The sequence below is a fragment of the Aquarana catesbeiana genome, linkage group LG02 (assembly GCF_042186555.1).
Source record: "Aquarana catesbeiana isolate 2022-GZ linkage group LG02, ASM4218655v1, whole genome shotgun sequence".
NCBI classification, from domain to species: domain Eukaryota; kingdom Metazoa; phylum Chordata; class Amphibia; order Anura; family Ranidae; genus Aquarana; species Aquarana catesbeiana.
In genome coordinates, this window is record NC_133325.1 from 696,887,234 (window position 1) to 696,907,551 (window position 20,318).

A 20,318-nucleotide genomic window follows, 5' to 3' on the forward strand; every position below is an offset into this window, starting at 1 on the left:
TATTCTCCATGGCCTCCACTTTCAGAAATATATATGTTTCTTTCAGATGCAGATTTTTTCATGCGTGCAAAATATTTTCAAAAATTGCCCCAGTAAGCAAGTGATTAAAGTTCAGCGTTATTAATAATAATAATAACCCTGTGATGTTTGACCTCTTATTACTATGGTAATAATGTATACTTATACATCCACTGTACATCCACACAAACTTAATAAAACAGATTTAACATAATAATAATAATAACAGATATAATTATTTAATAATAATAGAAATAATTATAATAACAGCAGATTTAATACTACCGCTAATAATAATAGATATAATAATACAGTTATTAATGACAGATATAATAATAACCCCCCCCCCCCCCAAAAAAAAATGAAAAAATAGCAATAAAAAAAAAAACTTCAAGTAAAAAAAAGAAATAAAAGTAAACAATAATAATAGAAATAATAATAACAGCTATACTAACTACTACTAATAAATGATACAATTGCACGGTTGCTGTAGATTGTGACATTTCAGGAATCTATTGGTGCACACTTCAGTAGTACAGACTGATCAGTCAGGTAGGTATAGTCCTTGGTACTGACCGTCCTGTGGGCGGGGCACACAGAGGATGAACACCTGACGCCCCGCCCCTCCCCGCGCTCAGTACCTGGACTCTGACAAGTGTGGAAGTTCCTCCTGCTCGGCCCCGCCCCCTGTCTCCGGAGAGGCGGAGGTGCCGATGACGTTATCCCGCTCGCCCCGCCCCCTCCGGAGGAAAGTTTGTGCGGCTGTGTCAGGATGGTGATCGCCGGGCTCGGTGCGCTGTGATCGGGTAGAGAAGGGAAGTGATCCCGGTAGACAGACATGTGGGACCCGGAGGAGTTCGCGGCACACTGGCGGGCGGAGTTCCCGGGGGAGGAGGCTCCGGTGATGGAGCTGAGCTCGGTGGATGATATGCGGCTGGAGCTGGAGCGGTGCCGGGAGAAGCTGAAGAAGCTGCAACAAGTGTTAGCCGAGGAGAAGTTCAAAGTGTTCTACCTGGAGAGCGTCCTGAACCGGGCCGGAGCCAAGCCCATCCCCCGCCAGAGGTTCAAGGTGCCCCCACCAACCCCTCCTAAGAGGGTGACCGTCCGAGAGACCCCCCCGGACCGGGACTTCCTACACCCCGACACCGAGAGATTCGTCCTCAGCAACCTCATCACCGGCCTGGACGACGGGACACCCCCGGGACAACCCCGACGGAGAAGATTAGGACGACTGCACCGAGAATCCCCCGGACACAGCTCACCGGAGAGGAACAGCAACGGATACCTGAGCTCCGACCGGGAGGATGACGACTCCATAGGTAGGGGGGACACTGATATGGGGGGGGGGTGCTGCACTGACATCCCTGGGGGGGGTTGTGCTGCACTGACATCTCTGGGGGGGGGGGTGCTGCTGCACTGACATCTCTGGGGGGGTTGTGCTGCACTGACATCCCTGGGGGGGGGGGGGTGCTGCTGCACTGACATCTCTGGGGGGGGGGGTGCTGCTGCACTGACATCTCTGGGGGGGTTGTGCTGCACTGACATCCCTGGGGGGGGGGGTGCTGCTGCACTGACATCTCTGGGGGGGGTGCTGCTGCACTGACATCTCTGGGGGGGTGCTGCTGCACTGACATCCCTGGGGGGGTGCTGCTGCTGCACTGACATCCCTGGGGGGGGTGCTGCTGCTGCTGCACTGACATCCCTGGGGGGGTGCTGCTGCTGCTGCACTGACATCCCTGGGGGGGTGCTGCTGCTGCTGCACTGACATCCCTGGGGGGGGAGTTGCTGCTGTCACTGACATCCGGGGGGGGTTGCTGCTGTCACTGACATCCCGGGGGGGGGGTTGCTGCTGTCACTGACATCCCGGGGGGGGGGGGGGTTGCTGCTGTCACTGACATCCCGGGGGGGGGGGGGGGTTGCTGCTGTCACTGACATCCCGGGGGGGGGTTGCTGCTGTCACTGACATCCCGGGGGGGGGGTTGCTGCTGTCACTGATATCCCTGTGGGGGGAGGGGTGTTTGCTGCTGTCACTGACATCCCTGTGGGGGGGGGGGTTTGCTGCTGTCACTGACATCCCTGGGGGGGGGGGGGTTTGCTGCTGTCACTGACATCCCTGGGGGGGGGGTTGCTGCTGTCACTGACATCCCCGGGGGGGGGGTTGCTGCTGTCACTGACATCCCCGGGGGGGGGGTTGCTGCTGTCACTGACATCCCTGGGGGGGGGTTGCTGCTGTCACTGACATCCCTGGGGGGGGGGGGGGGGGTTGCTGCTGTCACTGACATCCCTGGGGGGGGGGGGTTGCTGCACTGACATCCCTGGGGGGGGGGTGCTGCTGCTGCACTGACATGGGGAGTTACTTCACTGATTTTTTTTTTTGGGGGGGTGCTGCATGGACATCCTGGAGGTATTTCATTGACATGCAGGGGGGTTCAGCACTGAAAATCCTGGGGGGTGGCTCTACACTGACATTACTGGGGGGGGCACCGCTAAAACATCCTGAGGGGTGCCACACTGACATGCTGAGGGGTGCTGCCTTCGCTGGCATCCCCAGGGGGTGCTACACTGACATGGGGGGTTTACAGTGACCTGCTGGGGGTGCTGCCATACACTGACATGCCGTATTCGGACATTCGGGGGGGGGGGGGGTGATTTATGATGGCAGATGGACCTTTGGCTGACTTTATTGGTGGATCTAGAACTAGATGACCGGCTCCTGATCCTGAATGCTGTCTGGCCATACATGTGACAGTACGATCATGGGGTAGAACGATTACCCTGATGAAGAAATTCTATCATTCACAAATCTAATGTGATAAAAGGCAGTTTCGTTAGTAGAATTTTTTTTAATTCATTCTCATTGTAAAAAATTGGTTTTGATGGACAAACCAAATTGCATTGAAGCAAATCCGTTGTCTTTTATGTAATGATGGGGTAGATGAGAGAATGGGAAGTGTGATCAGTGATTGTCATCACATCTCTGTTCTCCACAAGATGATTTGTAAACACAGAACACGCCGCTCATCTCTGAGCCTGCACACCACACTGTATGATTGACGGAAGGGAGATATTTTCTGTTTTGAAGTCCATCTATGTGATGCTTGATTTTATTTTTTTCCATCATGTGACCAGCTGGACATCAAGGCCACAGACAGTTCCAGAGATCCACCAGGTTGTCCTATCCCTCTATGTGGCCCCGTGTTTTGTGTTCCATCAGGAAAATAAGAGAATCCTTTGATTGTGTGCAGGAAGCAAAGTGCAAATCTTCCCAGATCTCCAGCAGAGGAACCATCCAAGCTGGCCGTGTCTCTGGTTACTCAATGAGGAGATCTGTCCATACTTGGCACAAGGTTTTCTGTAGTCTAGAAAAAAAAACAGCCTGTCAACTTTGAGCCTATAAAATGCCCTGCTATGTGTTGGCCCATAACATTCTCTGCAATGTTGTGGAATAGATGATCGTAGAAAGTGATAGTTATATTCGATGTAACTCGCTGATTTTCTGATTACAAGCAAATCTATGTGAAAGTGCAGCATGACCGCGTGTGGGAATGACTTCATGAACAAATGCCATGTAAATCTACCCTGGTATCAGTCAAAACCTTTTACATGTACCCCCAGTATGACTTTTTTTTTTTTTTTTTACTTTTCAAAAAGGTAAGGAATCCGGAGCAATAACAGTTTTATTGCCGTTTCAGACCACAGCTAAATGAATGCAGCCAGCGATCGATCGTTTTGCATGAGTAGGCATGTGCTATTTAAGGGAAAAGGTTGCAGGCCAGTTAAAGCAGATACAGATGAAAGCTGTTGTTCCCCATGGTGCTGTACTTTTTTTGATGAGTAGATATTCTGATAGTTTATAGAGGAGTGGAAGCCGTCTCTCTTGGCTAGAAAGTCAGGCTGAATCCTCGCTCTATAAATGGAAATAAAGCGGGGTACACACTGAGAAAATCGTTAAACAAAATCCTGTATGTGGAACGATCCTTTGATTTGCAACTTTTGAAATCCGAAGGGACAAACTCCAAATTTTTTTTCGTATGTGAACACAAATAATGATTTACTTTAATGTGTACTGTTTTTCTATGAGAAAAATCTGATACAAAAGACTGCAAATGATTAGAAACCATAAACAACAATTAGTCAAAAAACAAAAACAATTAGTAGCGACTTGCTGTAAAACATCATGTATTTTCTCCCGATTTGACTTCTACTGTATACCCAGCTTTGGGGCTCATTCACATGTGTTTTGCAGGAGCAGACAGTTCTGATCCCACAGTCCCTAGGTCTAATGCTGGGGAAACATGGGCTGAAAATTGTCTGAAAACGGTTCAGCAGGAACCATCTGAATTTCGGCCCCTTGTGTACGGCTCCCTGTCCAACAAAAGCTGGTCTCATGACCAGCGTCTGTCAAACAAGCATGATGAACAGCCAGCAGCTGATCGGCATCAGATCATCGCTTTAAGCCAATGGCTGCAAGTGTGACCGGTGTGTTCTGGCGGAAGGGCACAACAGGGGAGATCACTGCACTAACATAGTTTGTGTTAGTACAGCAGTCTATTTTTTTTTTTTTTTATTCAGCCCACTGGGTTGAATGAAAAAAACGTAGTGTGTACCAGGCGTAAAGGTTCATCCACATCAGCAGGGTTGGGTAGATTTGCTCAATGTAATCCCAACACAGGAACAAACCAACCTGCCCTGTGTCTAATTGCTTTAGTCCTACCGATGCAGTGCGTTGGTGTGTGCTGAAAAGGTTCCCTAAGGCAGTAAGTACTTGGTGGTCCCGCTCCAGGCTGAGGTGTAGTGCCCCATTGGCACTCAGGATAGTAGGGATGCCAGCGTAAGAAAACTGATCCAGTGAGCAAAGAACACTTTAGCTTGGAGCCGCCACCCACCATGGCCTCTCTCTAGTTTGTTGCGATGAATCTGTGATGCCGGAAGATCAGGCGATGTTAGAGGCATCTAACGCGTTTCAAGGGAGAATGCTTTTCCGAGCCGAAGTGATGATTCATCACGTTGGCTCTGAAGAGTTCTCTCTCGAAACGCGTTAGCTGCCTCAAATGTCAGCATCGCTGGTTCAGACTAGAGAGAGACTGTTCACATCTGCCTATGCTGTGATATGTCTATACATCGCGTCTGTTAGTGAGTACAATCATCTTTATTTTTCTACGGAATAAATTTAATTTATTTTTGGTAATGCACTAGGTCGGTGCGCCCTCCTTTTTCTAAATGGTTTCCAGTTCCAAGGATACCCATTGTCGTCAGGAGGGCAGCAAGGCCGTTGGCACTACACATCCCTACACCTACCACCCAAGTGCAGGAGAATTGTTCTATGAAAAAGTTGCGTTGACAAGGGGCAGGATTGCTTTCTAATTACTGATAGATTTCAGTTGGTGTCTTGGCTTTCCATGCCTTTTTGCACCTCCCTTTCTTTATGTGTTCAATACTTTTTCCCTGTGTCTTTCCTTTTTAGTACACATAACTTAATTTCAGAATTTATTTGTTTTTGTTTCTTTGTATGGATTGAATGAATTGTTACTGACGTGGTTAAAATTTCATGTCACTAGCACTTAGAAATATGGTGATGTGTTCAATACTTATTTTGCCCACTGTATACATCCATACCAGAATCGGCTTTGGCAACCGGCAGTTTCAAGCTGAAAAGATTGACATGTTGCATCTATGTGCAAGGCGCAACATGTTCCATTGTGCTGTAACTCCTCGCAGCATGCTACAGCATATAGGGTTAATGTTAGACATTGGGAAAAAAAAACCCCACTGCAACGCGTGCTAAAACATTTTAGTGCACTGTATAATAAAAGATGAAAGCTGATTGGTTGCTATGAGCAGCGACACTATTTGAGACGGAAGTTGACACTTTGAATCCTCCTTTTGTATTTGCTTTTCTGCATCCAGTGAAGCATGAACAGAGTTTAAAAAAAAACAAAAATTTGGAAGTTCCTTCTTTTTAGTTCCCCTTGCTTTCATCTGTTTGCTCTCTTCTAGTTATTTGGACTGTGTCCCAGACATCGTGGCTCATTCTGAAAAAGTGGAACAAGGAAAATCTAGAACAAAAATCACAGTTGCCCAGAGCAAGTAACCAGCCTTCACGTTTAAAATGCACCTATGGCTAAGCTTTGGGCATTAACACGTTTACATGTTCTTAACAAGGAGTAATTGGGCTTTACAACAATCCCTCACTGACCTATGTAGCTGCAGGTAACTTGGAGTAATTCATGCCCAAAGATCACAAAGGGGACTGTGAAGTCAGATTGCAGATTGGTTCTGATCAGTGTGCAGCAGCTGCTGTTTGTTTTTCATTAGAAGATATGATTTCACGCTTCCCTTGAGAAATTGGAAGTTGAAACGGCAATCTGAGTGAGATTCCTGCACTGTCTGAAAATAGTGTAACAATAACTGTGCTAGAGGGACAAAGTACCCAAGCACATTGTGCTGATCATGCATTAATCTGCGGAGTACAAGGATGTAAACAATGTAACAAACAAAAATACAATAATGTTGCGCTACTCACAAAAATTAAAAGATGACGCATAAAGCAGCCAGCATCCACAATGTAGTAACAAAGCAAAACAGATGGGTGATATAAATGCAGCACTAAATAGAGGTGAACGGTGCACATAAATGTGACTACCAGACATATAAAAAAGTGGTGTAAAATAGGTGAAAAAATATTATAAAAATTTTTTTCATGAAATAACTATTTAGTCCAACTCAGTGAGTGCCTGTATGGCAAACGTGTCCACCCATTCCGGTAAGGGTATTTGCTCCTTCTATACTTTTTTGTGGATATCGACTATTGGAACACCATCCCTGTGATTTACATGGCATCCAAGAGTTTTGAGACACCATCCCTGTGATTTATATGACATCTAAGATTAACTTCTTGTCCACCCATAAACATATCATCCCACCTTGTTGGACACTTATACGTTTATAACACTCACTGAGTTGGACACTTATATGGCTATGGACTAAATAGTTATTTCATGAAAAAAAATTTTATAATATTTTTTCACCTATGTAAACAATGTATCAGACTGAGTAGTTGTAGCTGTGAGGGATGAAATATTGTTGCTGGAGATGGGACAGTCTCTTGTGACGTTGCTGTCATTCAATCCCGGTCTGTGATTGGACAGATCCAGTGGAGGTTCTTCCGTCCAGCATCCCAGGCAGAGGCTGTGGTCAGACCTGTTGCATCCACTTACCTTGTGACTTGCTACCATGATACAGTCTAATCACTTGGGTTGTGTGGTTAGTAAATACTTCCTACCTGCAGCTTACTGATGACATCATCTCAGCCTAGGCAGAGCCACCTGACTAAAGGTAAAAAAATGCATTGCTGAAGTGTCGGGAATGTATTCCTACAGACTTGGTTATTGAAATATCCACCTCATGCAGGTAGGTTGGCAGGCAAATTAAAAAGACACCAAACACAAAATCATAAGGCATTCATTTGTGTGTTGGACAAATATGTAGAATCCACTCCCATGTCTAGGATCCTAATGACTGGTAAATCTTAAACTAAGGCTCGGCTCACACTGGAACCGGCTGCAGATCGGAACGCTGTGCGTCCTCATTCTCCGGTTCAGGGCCGATTCGGAGCCGAATCTTTGCCTGAATTCAGCCCTGAAACGGAGCCAAAGACACAGCATTTCTGTGCAGTGCGCTCCGCAACTGCCTGGGAGATATGTGAACCGGCTCCATAGAGAGACGGTCACATTCTCCCGCTATGCGAATTATATGCAGAGAAATCCGCATCCAGTTCGCATAGGTGTGAACCCAGCCTTACCTATTTACAAAGTTCAAAAAGGAAAACCACTCTGAGATTTGCATGCAGTAAATGCTTGAATGAATGATGATTGAAAGTGGCTTCATAAAGGTTGTAAAGCAGGGGTGTCATACTCAATTTCGATGTTGGCCACATCGGCACTATGGTTGCCCTTAAAGGGCTGGTTGTATCCGGGGTGTGCTATGTACAGAGTGCAAGGTTCAGAAGTGTGCTATGCACAGAGTGCAGCATTCAGGGGTATGCTGTGTAAAGAGGGAGGTTCCCAGGGGGGCCCTATGTACAGAGTACATAGTTTAGGAGTGCTCTATGCACAGTGTGCAAACCCCCCCCCCCCCCCAACAAAGCTTCCTCGCATCTCTCTCTTCTACCTGGCTCTAGTAACTCTCTGTGTAGGCGGCTCTGCATTGCCTTGCAGCGAGATTGCTCTCTCTCTGTTTCTGGAGATCTGCCCCTGCCATGAGTGTGTGCTGGGATCTGTTAAATCTAGAAGCAGCTGAGAGCAAAGATGTCCTTGTAAACACCGAAGGCCCCCACAGAAGTGGGAAGCAGAGGGTGAGAGCTGGAGGTGGCAGAATGGAGTTCTGGCTGCAAAACTGGGCGCCAGGGTCCACATGACAAGGCCTGGCGGGTCACGTGTTTGTATGTGCTGTAGAGGATCAGCAGTGCTGAGATGTACCAGGAAAAAAAAAAGGTGACAACAAGTGTTTAAATTGGTATTGAACTCATATATAAACACAGCCTGTCAGTGTTTTTCCATAACAGAAGAGACCATAGTGGTCACTTCTGTCCTAAATAGTGGTGCCCTAGGCTATGGGTTAAAGTGCACAGATCCCTACTTTCTGTTTTATCAGTGTTTTTATATCTGGTGTAAAAACCTGTCCTGTGTGTGCACAGGAGGAAAAGTCCTAACGGCTGTCGAGCACACACATTTGGCCCAGTAATTTTTCAACAGTATGGTTGTTGGCCAATGCTTGTCTTTTGGGGCGTTGGACATCTAATCACAGTTTGCTGCAGGTTACTGCTTGGCAGAGCGGAGAATCCAGGCTGGGACGACAGCCCAGTTTGTCTCCTGCTGTTCTTTTTTCTGCTCTAAAATTGTGTGTGTCAGTACATCTTTAAAGTGATTGTGGGTTTGTTTTGTTTGTTATTTAAAAAAATGAAAAAAAAACATATTCTTGCCTCCACTGTGCAGTTCGTTTTGCACAGAGTGGCCCCGAACCTTGTCTTCTGAGGTCCCCCGGCGGCTCTCGCAGCTCCTCCCCACATCGGATCACGCCCTAGGAGAAGCGCTCTCCCGGGGGTTACCTTGTGGGCACGCTCCCGAGTCCAGCAATTGCGCCCATAGACACGAATGCTGGACCCGGCCCCGCCCCCAGACGCTCGCATCATTGGATTTGATTGACAGCAGTCGGAGCCAATGGCTGCGCTGCTATCAATCTATTCAATCAAGAGCTGGAATCCCGTGAAGAGAGGAGAGCGTGTCTCCGCCGAAAGAAATATGGGCTCAGGTAAGTAAAACGGGGGTGCGGTCACTGCCAGGTGTTTTTTCATCTTAATGCCCCCAGCCCTCCCCCCCGTTTTTACTTACCTGAGCCCTGGAACTTGACCCGGCGGGAACGCGCTGTCTCTCTGCCCGGGGTCGGCTCGGCTGGCTCTTCATTGGATAGATTGATAGCAGCGCAGCCATTGGCTCCCGCTGCTTTCAGTCAAGTCCAATGACGCAGGGGGCAGGGCCGAGTCATACATTCGGTGGCTATGGACGCCGAATGCTGGACTCGGGAGCGCACCTGCACGGTAACCCCCTTCGGAGAGCACTTCTCCTAGGGGGTTATCTGATGTGGGGAGGAGCTGCGAGAGCCGCCGGGGGACCCCAGAGGACGAGGTTCGGGGCCACTCTGTGCAAAACGAGCTGCATGGTGGAGGTATGACATGTTTGTTATTTAAAAAAAAAAAAAATGAACCCTTACAATCACTTTAAGGATTTATAGATGTACAGTACATGATGGAAAGTACCATTCCTGTCCGTGAGGATATAGACACAAAATTGGTGCACAAGACTAATCTGGGGTTGAGAAAGCCTCAACTGTAGTCCACATTTTTGGCAGAGCTTTTTATAAGATCGGCCTGGAGGACCTCTTCATTCTGCAGTACTTAGAAAACCAGTGCAGCCTGAGCAGGGTATTCCCTGGGATTTGTAGACAGTCAGGCTGGCCCTTATACTACATACTTGTTGACAAATCCAAAGGAGATTATATAATCATATTGTAATGTGTGCAGTAAGCTTGAAGGTGACCATACACTATGGTGTAGATTTCAGTTTGACTGCCTGCACAGGGATTAATGGAACGCCTGGGTTTGAGAAAGATGGAACACCTTCGAAATGCATTGCCGCCCCTTTTGCCAAAGGTAGAGTTTAACCACGAGGAGTAACGGTGGCAGGAGACGCTGTACTTGTTACACATATCATCGGTCACATTGAGCGGGTCCTCTCTGAGATGGTTTTGGGATTGCTCACCACTGCTGTACAGTGTACACAGCCCCCCTCTGCTGATTGTGCTCCTGCTCTTCACTTGCCCAAGCTGATATAGGGAATCTTTAATGTCCCTGTGCTATTTTATTGGATTGGACTGCAATTGTTTAAACGGGATCCTGCACTCATGTTCATCTGTCTGTACAAATAAACATGGCCCTCACACGGGCGTACACTAGTATGCCCCATGTGAGCAAGGCCTTAACCACTTGCCTACTGGCTACTTTTACCCTATTCCTGTCCAGGCCAGTTTTCAGCTTTCAGTGCTGTCGCACTTTGAATGACAATTGTGTGGTCATGCAACACTGTACCTAAAGGACATTTTTATCATTTTTTTTTTTGAGACAGAGCTTTCTTTTGGTGGTATTTAATCACCACTGGCATTTTTTATTTTTTGCTGAATAAATGAAAAAAGACCAAAAATTTTGAAAAAAAAAAAAAAGTATTGTTTCTGTTCTAAAATTTGGCAAATAAGTCATTTTTCTTCTGCACTGATGGGCACTCATGAGGCTGCACTGATATGCTGCACTAATAATCGGGGCACTGAGTATCGTTGTGAATGTCGCCTTACAACCGGTTATCAAACAGTGCTGAGGAAAGGTAATGCCAATAACCGTCATTTGTTTACATGTGATGAGCTGTGATTGGCCCTTTATCTCTATCACAGAGCGCACCCAATCCATCTTTCGGCTATAACGCAGTCGGCAAGTGGTAAAGTGCAACTTCAAGCCTACCCCACATCCTCCTTAGGAGCACCTCTGCACCCTTAAAAAGAAGAAAATCTCTACATACCCACTTTTCCAGATGTCTTTAATATGCAATAGTGATATCACAAGTCCTCTTCAAGCTCTTCTAATGGCCCGTACACACCATCCGAATATCGTACGAAAACGGTCGTCCGAGGAAGAATTTTCGGATTGCGTGTACTTTCGACATCCGATCAAGACCGTTCATCCGATATTATTCGATCGGGCATGCACGAAAATCGAAAATTTTCCTCGTACGATTCCCAATCAGTCAGTATAGTTGTCGTCTGAAAATACAATACAAATACATTATAACACATGACGTCACTTCGGATTTTTTTTTTCTATCGTATGAGAATTTTCATGACTTTATCTACCTATTCGATTTCTACTTGTGACTATTAAGTGAAAACGGTCGTACGATATTCGGATCGTGTGTACGGGCCATTAGGCAGTGTTTCTCAACCTTTTTATCAGTCAAGGTACCCTTTCAAATTAAAATTGTAAGATGAAACAATCAGCACCAAAAGTAAAACAGTGAAAAAATACTGTGATATTTAGATGTGATAACCTAATAATAAACGTGCACAGCTGCTAAACATTCCAAGTGATACACCACACTCATTTCAAAATTGATAGTAATAAATAAATGTAGCGCTATTTGTATTAAAATATTTAATAATATAAATATAAGGTGCAAATCTTTAATATAAATAAATCCTACATATAAATAATAGTCCATTAAAAATGAAAAAATGGGAAAAATCTTCTTATGATCAGGGTGTCCACACAATTTCATCAGTGATTATTTGTCCTCAAAAGGAGTGCACACCACCACCAGTAAAAATGCACGCTCACCTCCCAGAGGAAACTCAGGCGGATCTCCCCACAACCTCTTTGCTTTCTCTTCCTCTTCCCAATCAATGGTGGGTAATCCAGATTGCTCTTATCTAATGGTAACTCAGCACATTTGCATCCAAAGAAATGGCTCACCTCCCAGCTTGGCTCAAGATTCCATGAGTTCAGGACATGTAAATAATAAGTATAGAGACCATAGTGTTCTCCGTATACAAATTTATTCAAATCCCCCAAAAAGACAAGTTACACTTACAAGATAAAACTTTTAAAATCACATGTAAACCTCCAGGGTAGCGCCGCCGTGTCCACATACACAGTGCCTGGCTGAACGTCACTATCGGCTCCTCCCTTCTAGATGCGTATCGGCCAATCACAGGCCTTCCTCAGTAGAACACGTTTTAACTCATCTGGGAGGTGAGCGTGCATTTTTACTGGTGGTGGTGTGCACTCCTTTTGAGGACGAATGATCACTGTGGTGGACACACTGATCATAAGAAGAGTTTTCCATTTTTCATTTTTTAATGGACTATTTATTATTTATATGTACGATTTATTTATATTAGAGATTTGCACCTTATATTTATATTATATATTTTAATACACATAGCGCTACATTTATTTATTACTATCACCTTTTAAAATTACGCACAAGCTTGAGCCACCCCATTCTAAAATGCAAAAAACGAAACTTATATTTTAGCATACTGTACCAAGATCCACACATGTTAGACACCCAACATGATTTATTCTTCCAAAGCAAATACACCTTTGCACACTGGTACTGACTAGTATTGCAATTTTTCTATCCTTCACTTAGTGAATGTGACCCCAGTGCTGATGTGCAGGCACCCCACCTCCTCCTTATCAACCAATGTTGTCACTGGTTCTTAAGGCGCTGGCGGCTGGAAGGTTGTAATAGTGCGCAATGAAAACCTGTGGCTTTGTGTGTAAAGAAAAGGCAGGCTTGATCCACCCACTGCCTTGTATACAATTTTTTGTGCAATTTTTAGACATTTTGTCAAGGCACTCCTGAAGAAACCTGAAGGCACCCCAGTGTGCCTAGGCACCCTGGTTGAAAAAGGCTGTTCTGAGGTTTACCTTATTACCTTAGAACAGCCTTTTTCAAACAGGGCTCACTTTTATTGCTATCACAAGGAATGTAAACATCCCTTGTGACAGTAATAGGCAGTGACAGGTACTCTTTATGGAGAGATCAGAGGTCTAAAAGACCCCAAATCCCTCCTTTGCACTTAAAAGTATTCAAAACGCCAAAATCTGCATTTTGGAATACTGCCATTTTTTTAAAAATTGGCGCCGTTGGCAGCCGAGTAAACCAGGGGTGACGTTGCTTGCAGGTTTTCACATCTGAGACCCGATCAAAGCCGATTCGTCCTTCATTCGGGACTCCACACAGCCGATGGACATGGCGGATGGTCGCTCTAGTCTCCTGGTGAGATGGAAGACCGGGCAGAGCGGCAGAAGGCGGTGGGACGGGGGGCGGGGGGAGATGTCCCCACCCGCTCCTTACGATAACAGCTGAGCGGCTCATTAGCCACATCGGATGTTATGGGAGAGCCGACCACTAGCTCTCAAAAACAGTACAACCACTTCAACCAAATGACGTACAGGTATGTTAAGTGGTTAGGCTGGAGTTGAGCTTTAAAGTAATCCCCTCACAAACCCAGGAAAAAAAAATTGGAAAGAAATGCATAAAAAGATATTATGTGCAGCGAAAGCTGCACATCAGAATGGGAAAAAGGAGGCTCAATTCATTTGGGCCCACTTTTCATGGGCTTGCGGCTGCTTTCCTATTGCTTAAAGTGGAACTTCAGTCATTTTTTTCATCTTTCCTTCTATTAAATCTTCTGCCCTTGTTTTAACTTTGGATAATAAAACATTTTTTTCTATCAGGAAATACCTTATACAGCCCACTTCCTGTTTCTTGTCTGGAAAAAAGCCTAGGCTTATGACATTGTGCACAGCTCTCTCTCTCTTGTGAGAGTTTGCCAGGAAGGGAGGGGGGATGAGTTATAAGAAGGCCAATCAGAGCTGCAGAGCTGGAGGTGTGCCTCTGTGTGTCTGTGTAAATCCAGGAAGTGAACAGGCAGCAGCTTCAGCTACCCGCAGTTAAAATGAATGCAGCCAAACTTAGTGGAAGGAGATATCTGTAGCATATTTGGCAAGTACAGAATTGCAGTATATATAAAATAATATGCAAAGTGGTTGGAAGGAAGCTTCAGAATGGCAAAGATGTTTTTATTACAAATTATGTGAGCAGACTGCAGTTCCTCTTTAAAACGGCAACAGCATTTTGCCTCAGCATTGATGGATTTTAAATTTGCCCCTTTAAGAGCCCTTTCACACTGAAAGCGCCCAGGCGTCGGCGATAAAGCGGCGCAATTTTTAGCGTTGTTTTATCACTCGGGCTTTCATACCGGGTTTGCAGCTGAGGCTTTTTACAGGCGCTATTTTTAGCGCTAAAGTGCCTGAAAAACGCCTCCCGTGTGAAAAGGGTCTTAGTGTGGTTTCTAATGCTTAAGGCGGCAACAACTTCTGTCTCAGTTTTACTTTATTATTTCTATTGGCCTTTTATGAAAGCGTCTAGTTTTTTCCAGGACTTTCCAGAATCTTGGAATTCCCTATAAAAGGGGCTTCTCTCAGCAGTCTTCCCTCAGAGTGGTCAACACCAACACTACAAGCTTCCCTCCCTCCCACCCTTCCTCGCTGGCACTTTAAGAGGATTGTCACCTTGTTTCAAGGGGGACTGTTGTTTAATAATTTTGATTAATTTATGCTTGAGTCATGAGGACTGAGCAGATTTATTGCTTCAAATGCATATCTTGAAAGATTATTATAAATTAATTTTGTTAATTATTTAAACCAATTAAGTGCCGCGGCCATGTTTACTCCATTCTTTTGGTATGTTTGTTTCTTGTTTGGAATATTGCAGCCTTCAATCCCATGATCATTAAAGGCAGCTTAAATTATTTGTACATTTTGGCCTTTTCTGTATTCTGTAAAAGTCCAGCATGGCTCTTTTTCCAAAAGCACCTTATTGCTCATTGACTTCAACCATAACATTAAAGGACCTATAGGGACAATTAAAAGGTAGGCGGGGTGGGGCTAGACATGGCTTTTACATGAGTTTTGCATGGGACCTTAGCTGTCTGTGTCATTGGATCTACTGATTGTTTTGACAAATGGACCTTTGTTTTTTTTGTCTCCTGTCATAGGCTCGCTTTTAATTATACAGAGTTGTTACAGATTTACTATAACATAAATGGTACATTTTCAAGTTCTTTTAGTAAATTCAGTGATCATAGCATGTCAGTTGTTAGTTCTTCGCAGTCTGTAGTGTGCTTGGATTATAATGACTTTACCTACTCTTTAAGTTAGCGTTTCAGTATTTTCAAGAAAAGGCCATGTAATGGAAGCAATTTCAGTTCTTGCTTGAGTGAGACAAACTTTGCTATGTAGTGGGTAGAAACAAATGTCAAAGAATGACGGGCGTAACACATTCATTGGCACATGCAGAAAAGGAAATGAACATGGACCTTGGTAGGCAGCCATTGATGACGAGGGTGGAATTTGTTTTGACAGATTTCTGGTGTTCTTAATTATTTAAAGGACAACCATGATTTTAAAATGACCATCTTTAAAGCCTTGCAGTTTATTTAAAATCACTGTTTTACACCTTAAAAACATGGCATCACTTTCATTCTGAATCCAAAAAATATGAGTATCTATCTATCTATCTATCTATCTATCTATCTATCTATCTATCTATCTATCTATCTATCCACACACACAGTGGGGACAAAGTATTCAGACCCCCTTAAATTTTCCACTCTTTCTTATATTGCAGCCATTTGCTAAAATCATTTAAGTTCATTTTTTTCCTCATTAATGTACACACAGCACCCCATATTGACAGAAAAACACAGAATTGTTGACATTTTTGCAGATTTATTAAAAAAGAAAAACTGAAATATCGCATGGTCCTAAGTATTTAGACCCTTTGCTGTGACGCTCATATATTTAACTCAGGTGCTGTCCATTTCTTCTGATCATCCTTGAGATGGTTCCACACCTTCATTTGAGTTCATCTGTGTTTGATTATACTGATTGGACTTGATTTGGAAAGCCACACACCTGTCTATATAAGACCTTACAGCTCACAGTGCATGTTAGAGCAAATGAGAATCATGAGGTCAAAGGAACTGCCTGAAGAGCTCAGAGACAGAATTGTGGCAAGGCACAGATCTGGCCAAGGTTACAAAAAAATTTCTGCTGCACTTAAAGAGCACAGTGGCCTCCATAATCCTTAAATAGAAGACGTTTGGGATGACCAGAACCCTTCCTAGAGCTGGCCTTCTGGCCAAACTGAGCTATCAGGGGAGAAGAGCCTTGGTGAGAGAGGTAAAGAAGAACCCAAGGATCACTGTGGCTGAGCTCCAGAGATGCAGTCAGGAGATGGGAGAAAGTTGTAGAAAGTCAACCATCACTGCAGCCCTCCAACAGTCGGGGCTTTATGGTAGAGTGGCCCGATGGAAGCCTCTCTTCAGTGCAAGACACATGAAAGCCCGTATGGAGTTTGCTAAAAAAAACACCTGAAGGACTCCAAGATGGTGAGAAATAAAATTCTCTGGTCTGATGAGACCAAGATAGAACTTTTTGGTCTTAATTCTAAGCGGTATGTGTGGAGAAAACCAGGCACTGATCGTCACCTGTTCAATACAGTACCAACAGTGAAGCATGGTGGTGGCAGCATCATGCTGTGGGGGTGTTTTTCAGCTGCAGGGACAGGACGACTGGTTGCAATTGAGGGAAAGATGAATGTGGCCAAGTACAGGGATATCCTGGACGAAAACCTTCTCCAGAATGCTCAGGACCTCAGACTGGGCCGAAGGTTTACCTTCCAACAAGACAATGACCCTAAGCACACAGCTAAAAAAAATGGAGTGGCTTCACAACAACTCCGTGACTGTTCTTGGATGGCCCAGCCAGAGCCCTGACTTAAACCCAATTGAGCATCTCTGGAGAGACCTAAAAGTGGCTGTCCACCAACGTTTACCATCCAACCTGACAGAACTGGAGAGAATCTGCAAGGAGGAATGGCAGAGGATCCCCAAATCCAGGTGTGAAAAACTTGTTGCATCTTTCCCAAAAAGACTCATGGCTGTATTAGATCAAAAGAGTGCTTCTACTAAATACTGAGCAAAGGGTCTGAATACTTAGGACCATTTGATATTTCAGTTTTTCTTTTTTAATAAATCTGCAAAAATGTCATGTTTTTCTGTCAATATGGGGTGCTGTGTGTACATTAATGAGGAAAAAAAAATAAACTTAAATGATTTTAGCAAATGGCTGCAATATAACAAAGAGTGAAACATTTATGGGGGTCTGAATACTTTCTGTCCCCACTGTATATTATGATGGTGGGCATGGCTCTGTAAAATGGCCCTGGTGACAACTGTCCATTGGGGACCAGAAATTCATAGCACAGAATATAGTATTATTCTAATTATTATTTCAAGCTGCATTAAGCTCTTAGACTTGCTGACACCTGGTGATCAGTCTATGGTTTTGTTCTATAGTGCTTCTAGAGGGATCCCACAAGTATTATATATGTATAGTTACATTTGTCCAACCTTGACTTTGCATTGTTGTATTAAAGTGATACTAAACACACACACACACACACACACACACACACACACACACACACACACACACACACACACACACACACTCTTTTAATTTACATTGTCTCTTCGATGTTTGTATGTGGATGATTGCACTGTAATTATTAAAGTTAAAAAAAAAAAAGTACCTTTTTTTCCTAATGGATATACAGCTGTCACGTGACCCAGATCTTTCCCAGCCTGTCTGCAGGGAAACATAAGCAGACGGGGCTTCTAGTCCTCTGCTGCCGGTCACATGTTCAAAAGAAAAAACAGCCTTTGAGATACTGAGTAAAAATAATGAATATCAAACTTTTTTTTTAAATCCTCATACAAATCTAAATTTGAAATCAAGTCTTCTTTATTTTTGGCAATAACATGATGTGGGTGGATTTCTGCCAGTCACAGACTGTTACACCCCATCCAGCCTGTGTCTTAGAATAAGAGGGAGGAGAAGCCTCTATCAATCTACATGCAGTATCCCACCCCATTGTGTTTAGCTGGTTAGTGACCATGGAAGAGAAGGGAGGGAGTGGGCTGTCATTTACCACTGTATATACTCCCACATGTGTGACTCTATAGTCACATGGGCTGCTCAGATGTGATGGGGAGGAAATACTCAGCATAGAAACTCGTTGAAAACTGAACATGTGCAGAGCACTGCTCTGGAAAATCTCCTGCATTGGGGACATGGACAGAAGGTGAAGATAGAGAGCAGCAGAATAGTGAAAACAAATCCCACGGTGCATGAGTGAGTATGAACAGCAGGTAATACAGCATTTATTGATAGTTTTTTATGATGTGGGTTTAATGGCACTTTTTAAATCCTGTTTTTGTGGTGAACTCCAGTAACTTTGCACCTGCTTACCTAAATTGTGTGAATTCAAATGATCTTGTTGTTGCTACTGGGTTCAGTTATTTAGCTATCTTACATTAGGTAGAATTCGACTGGAGAAATAAAATACAGAGCCCATCTAAAATGTAAAAAATGCTTTATGATCACAGCATACACTTTTATTTTATAACCTTAGCATTGTAATAGCAATACAAACAATAGGTATATTTAACAATCCAATATTAGCACCGATGTGACTTTTCATGTGCTTTGATCGTTTCAAATCGCATGACAAGTCACACCCTGTTGTCCGCAATGGATGCAGTCAAATCGGCTCTGAACTGCACCCAGATTTTGAAAGTAGTTCTTGCACTACTTTTTTACAAGTTCAGGTATGACTTGCATAGCCATCTGTACAAGAAATCACATCATGTTCGGTGTGACCGGGGGCTAAACATAATTGAACAATCTCCTTTTATGTTGTGAGTGCTGCCTGTCTGCTGGCCATCTCTTTCCACAACTACCTGAATTCCCAGCATGCTTTGCAACTTCTCCTCTGATTTTTACTGTCCATTTGTAAGGACTACATATCCCATGGTACCTTGCTGCCTGCAAGCAGTGATTCCTGTACAGACTCCACCTCCTGAAATGCCTCCTCTCAGCACCTTTGTAGTCCACAAGGCATGCTCTGTGAAATGTGTGACACAGCAGTGCCTACTCACAGAGCATGGTAACCACAAGGCAAAAAACTTAGGGTACTGCTCCAGGTCCCCACTCCGGTGACTCGCACTAGATGGATCCCAGCATGAAGACAGGCTGTCCCAGATCGATGTGTATGAGCAGAAGAAAAAGCCATCAAACAAATGAAAGTGGCTTCAGCCCAGCTCCATTCATGACAAAGCCGCGTGGATGGGGTGAAATGCGTCAAAGCATGGCCTGGGTGGAGACAAGCTGAAGCTTTCATTTTTTTGGTACTTCGGCTTTTGCTGGTGTGTGGCGTTGGAGCTATTTCTTCCGCTCATACGCATGGTTACTATGTATCACAGACTTCAAGGAAGGAAGTGTGTGAGATTCTTTACAAAGTAATGTTTCTAACTTCAGGATTGTTCAGATTAAAAGGAGTAAGCTAGAAATAAGGGAAATTCAATACGGAAATGAACATATGATTTTAACCACTTTAAGACCAGGCTTTTTGTGGCACTTTTTGTTTAGTTTAAATCAGTATTTTTGCTAGAAAATGACTTATAACCCCCTAAACATTATACATTTTTTTCCTTTAGCAGAGACCTTAGGTAATTGACATTTGCTGCAAATTTTTATGTCCCAGTATTTGGGCAGCGGTTTTGCAAATGCAATTTTTTTTTTTGAAAAAATAAACTTTAAAGCAGTAGTAAACTTACTGGTGTGGTGGTGGTTTTTTAAAACCTGCGAGGCAATGCCATATTGTGCTAGTATTGCATTGCATACTAGCACATTATGCGAAACTTACCTTAGAACAAAGCCCTCCAGCGGCGCACTCACACCACTTCCATCTTCACCCGGTCTTCCTTCTGGGTTCGCGGACTGTGTGAGTGGCCGGAGCTGTGATGGCCTCACTCCCAGGCATGCATTGGTGAGCCGCCGTGTACGGCACAGGACACGGGTGTGCCGTTTCTTCAGAGTGCATGTGCCGGTGACATGACGGTCACCGGCAAGATCTACAGTAAAAATCTCTTAAATGGTGCACATTTAGGAGATATTTACTGGTGACAAACTACAGTACCCAAGAACCTTCAGTAATTTTTTTTAACTTTCCATCTATTAAATCTTCTGCCCTTGTGTTAAATTTGGATAGTAAAACATTTTT

At 44.2% G+C, this 20,318-nt stretch overlaps 1 protein-coding gene across 1 annotated transcript in view; it reads left to right on the top strand.

Annotated features, from left to right (window-relative positions):
* Nucleotides 1-726: 726 nt before the first annotated feature.
* The window catches only part of ABR (ABR activator of RhoGEF and GTPase), a 637,383-nt gene continuing 617,791 nt past the window's right edge, over nucleotides 727-20,318 (top strand). Inside the window, exon 1 of the mRNA XM_073616867.1 lies at nucleotides 727-1,337. Coding sequence (XP_073472968.1) covers nucleotides 857-1,337 — 481 coding nt within the window. The 5' untranslated portion in view covers nucleotides 727-856. The remainder of the gene's footprint in view (nucleotides 1,338-20,318) is intronic.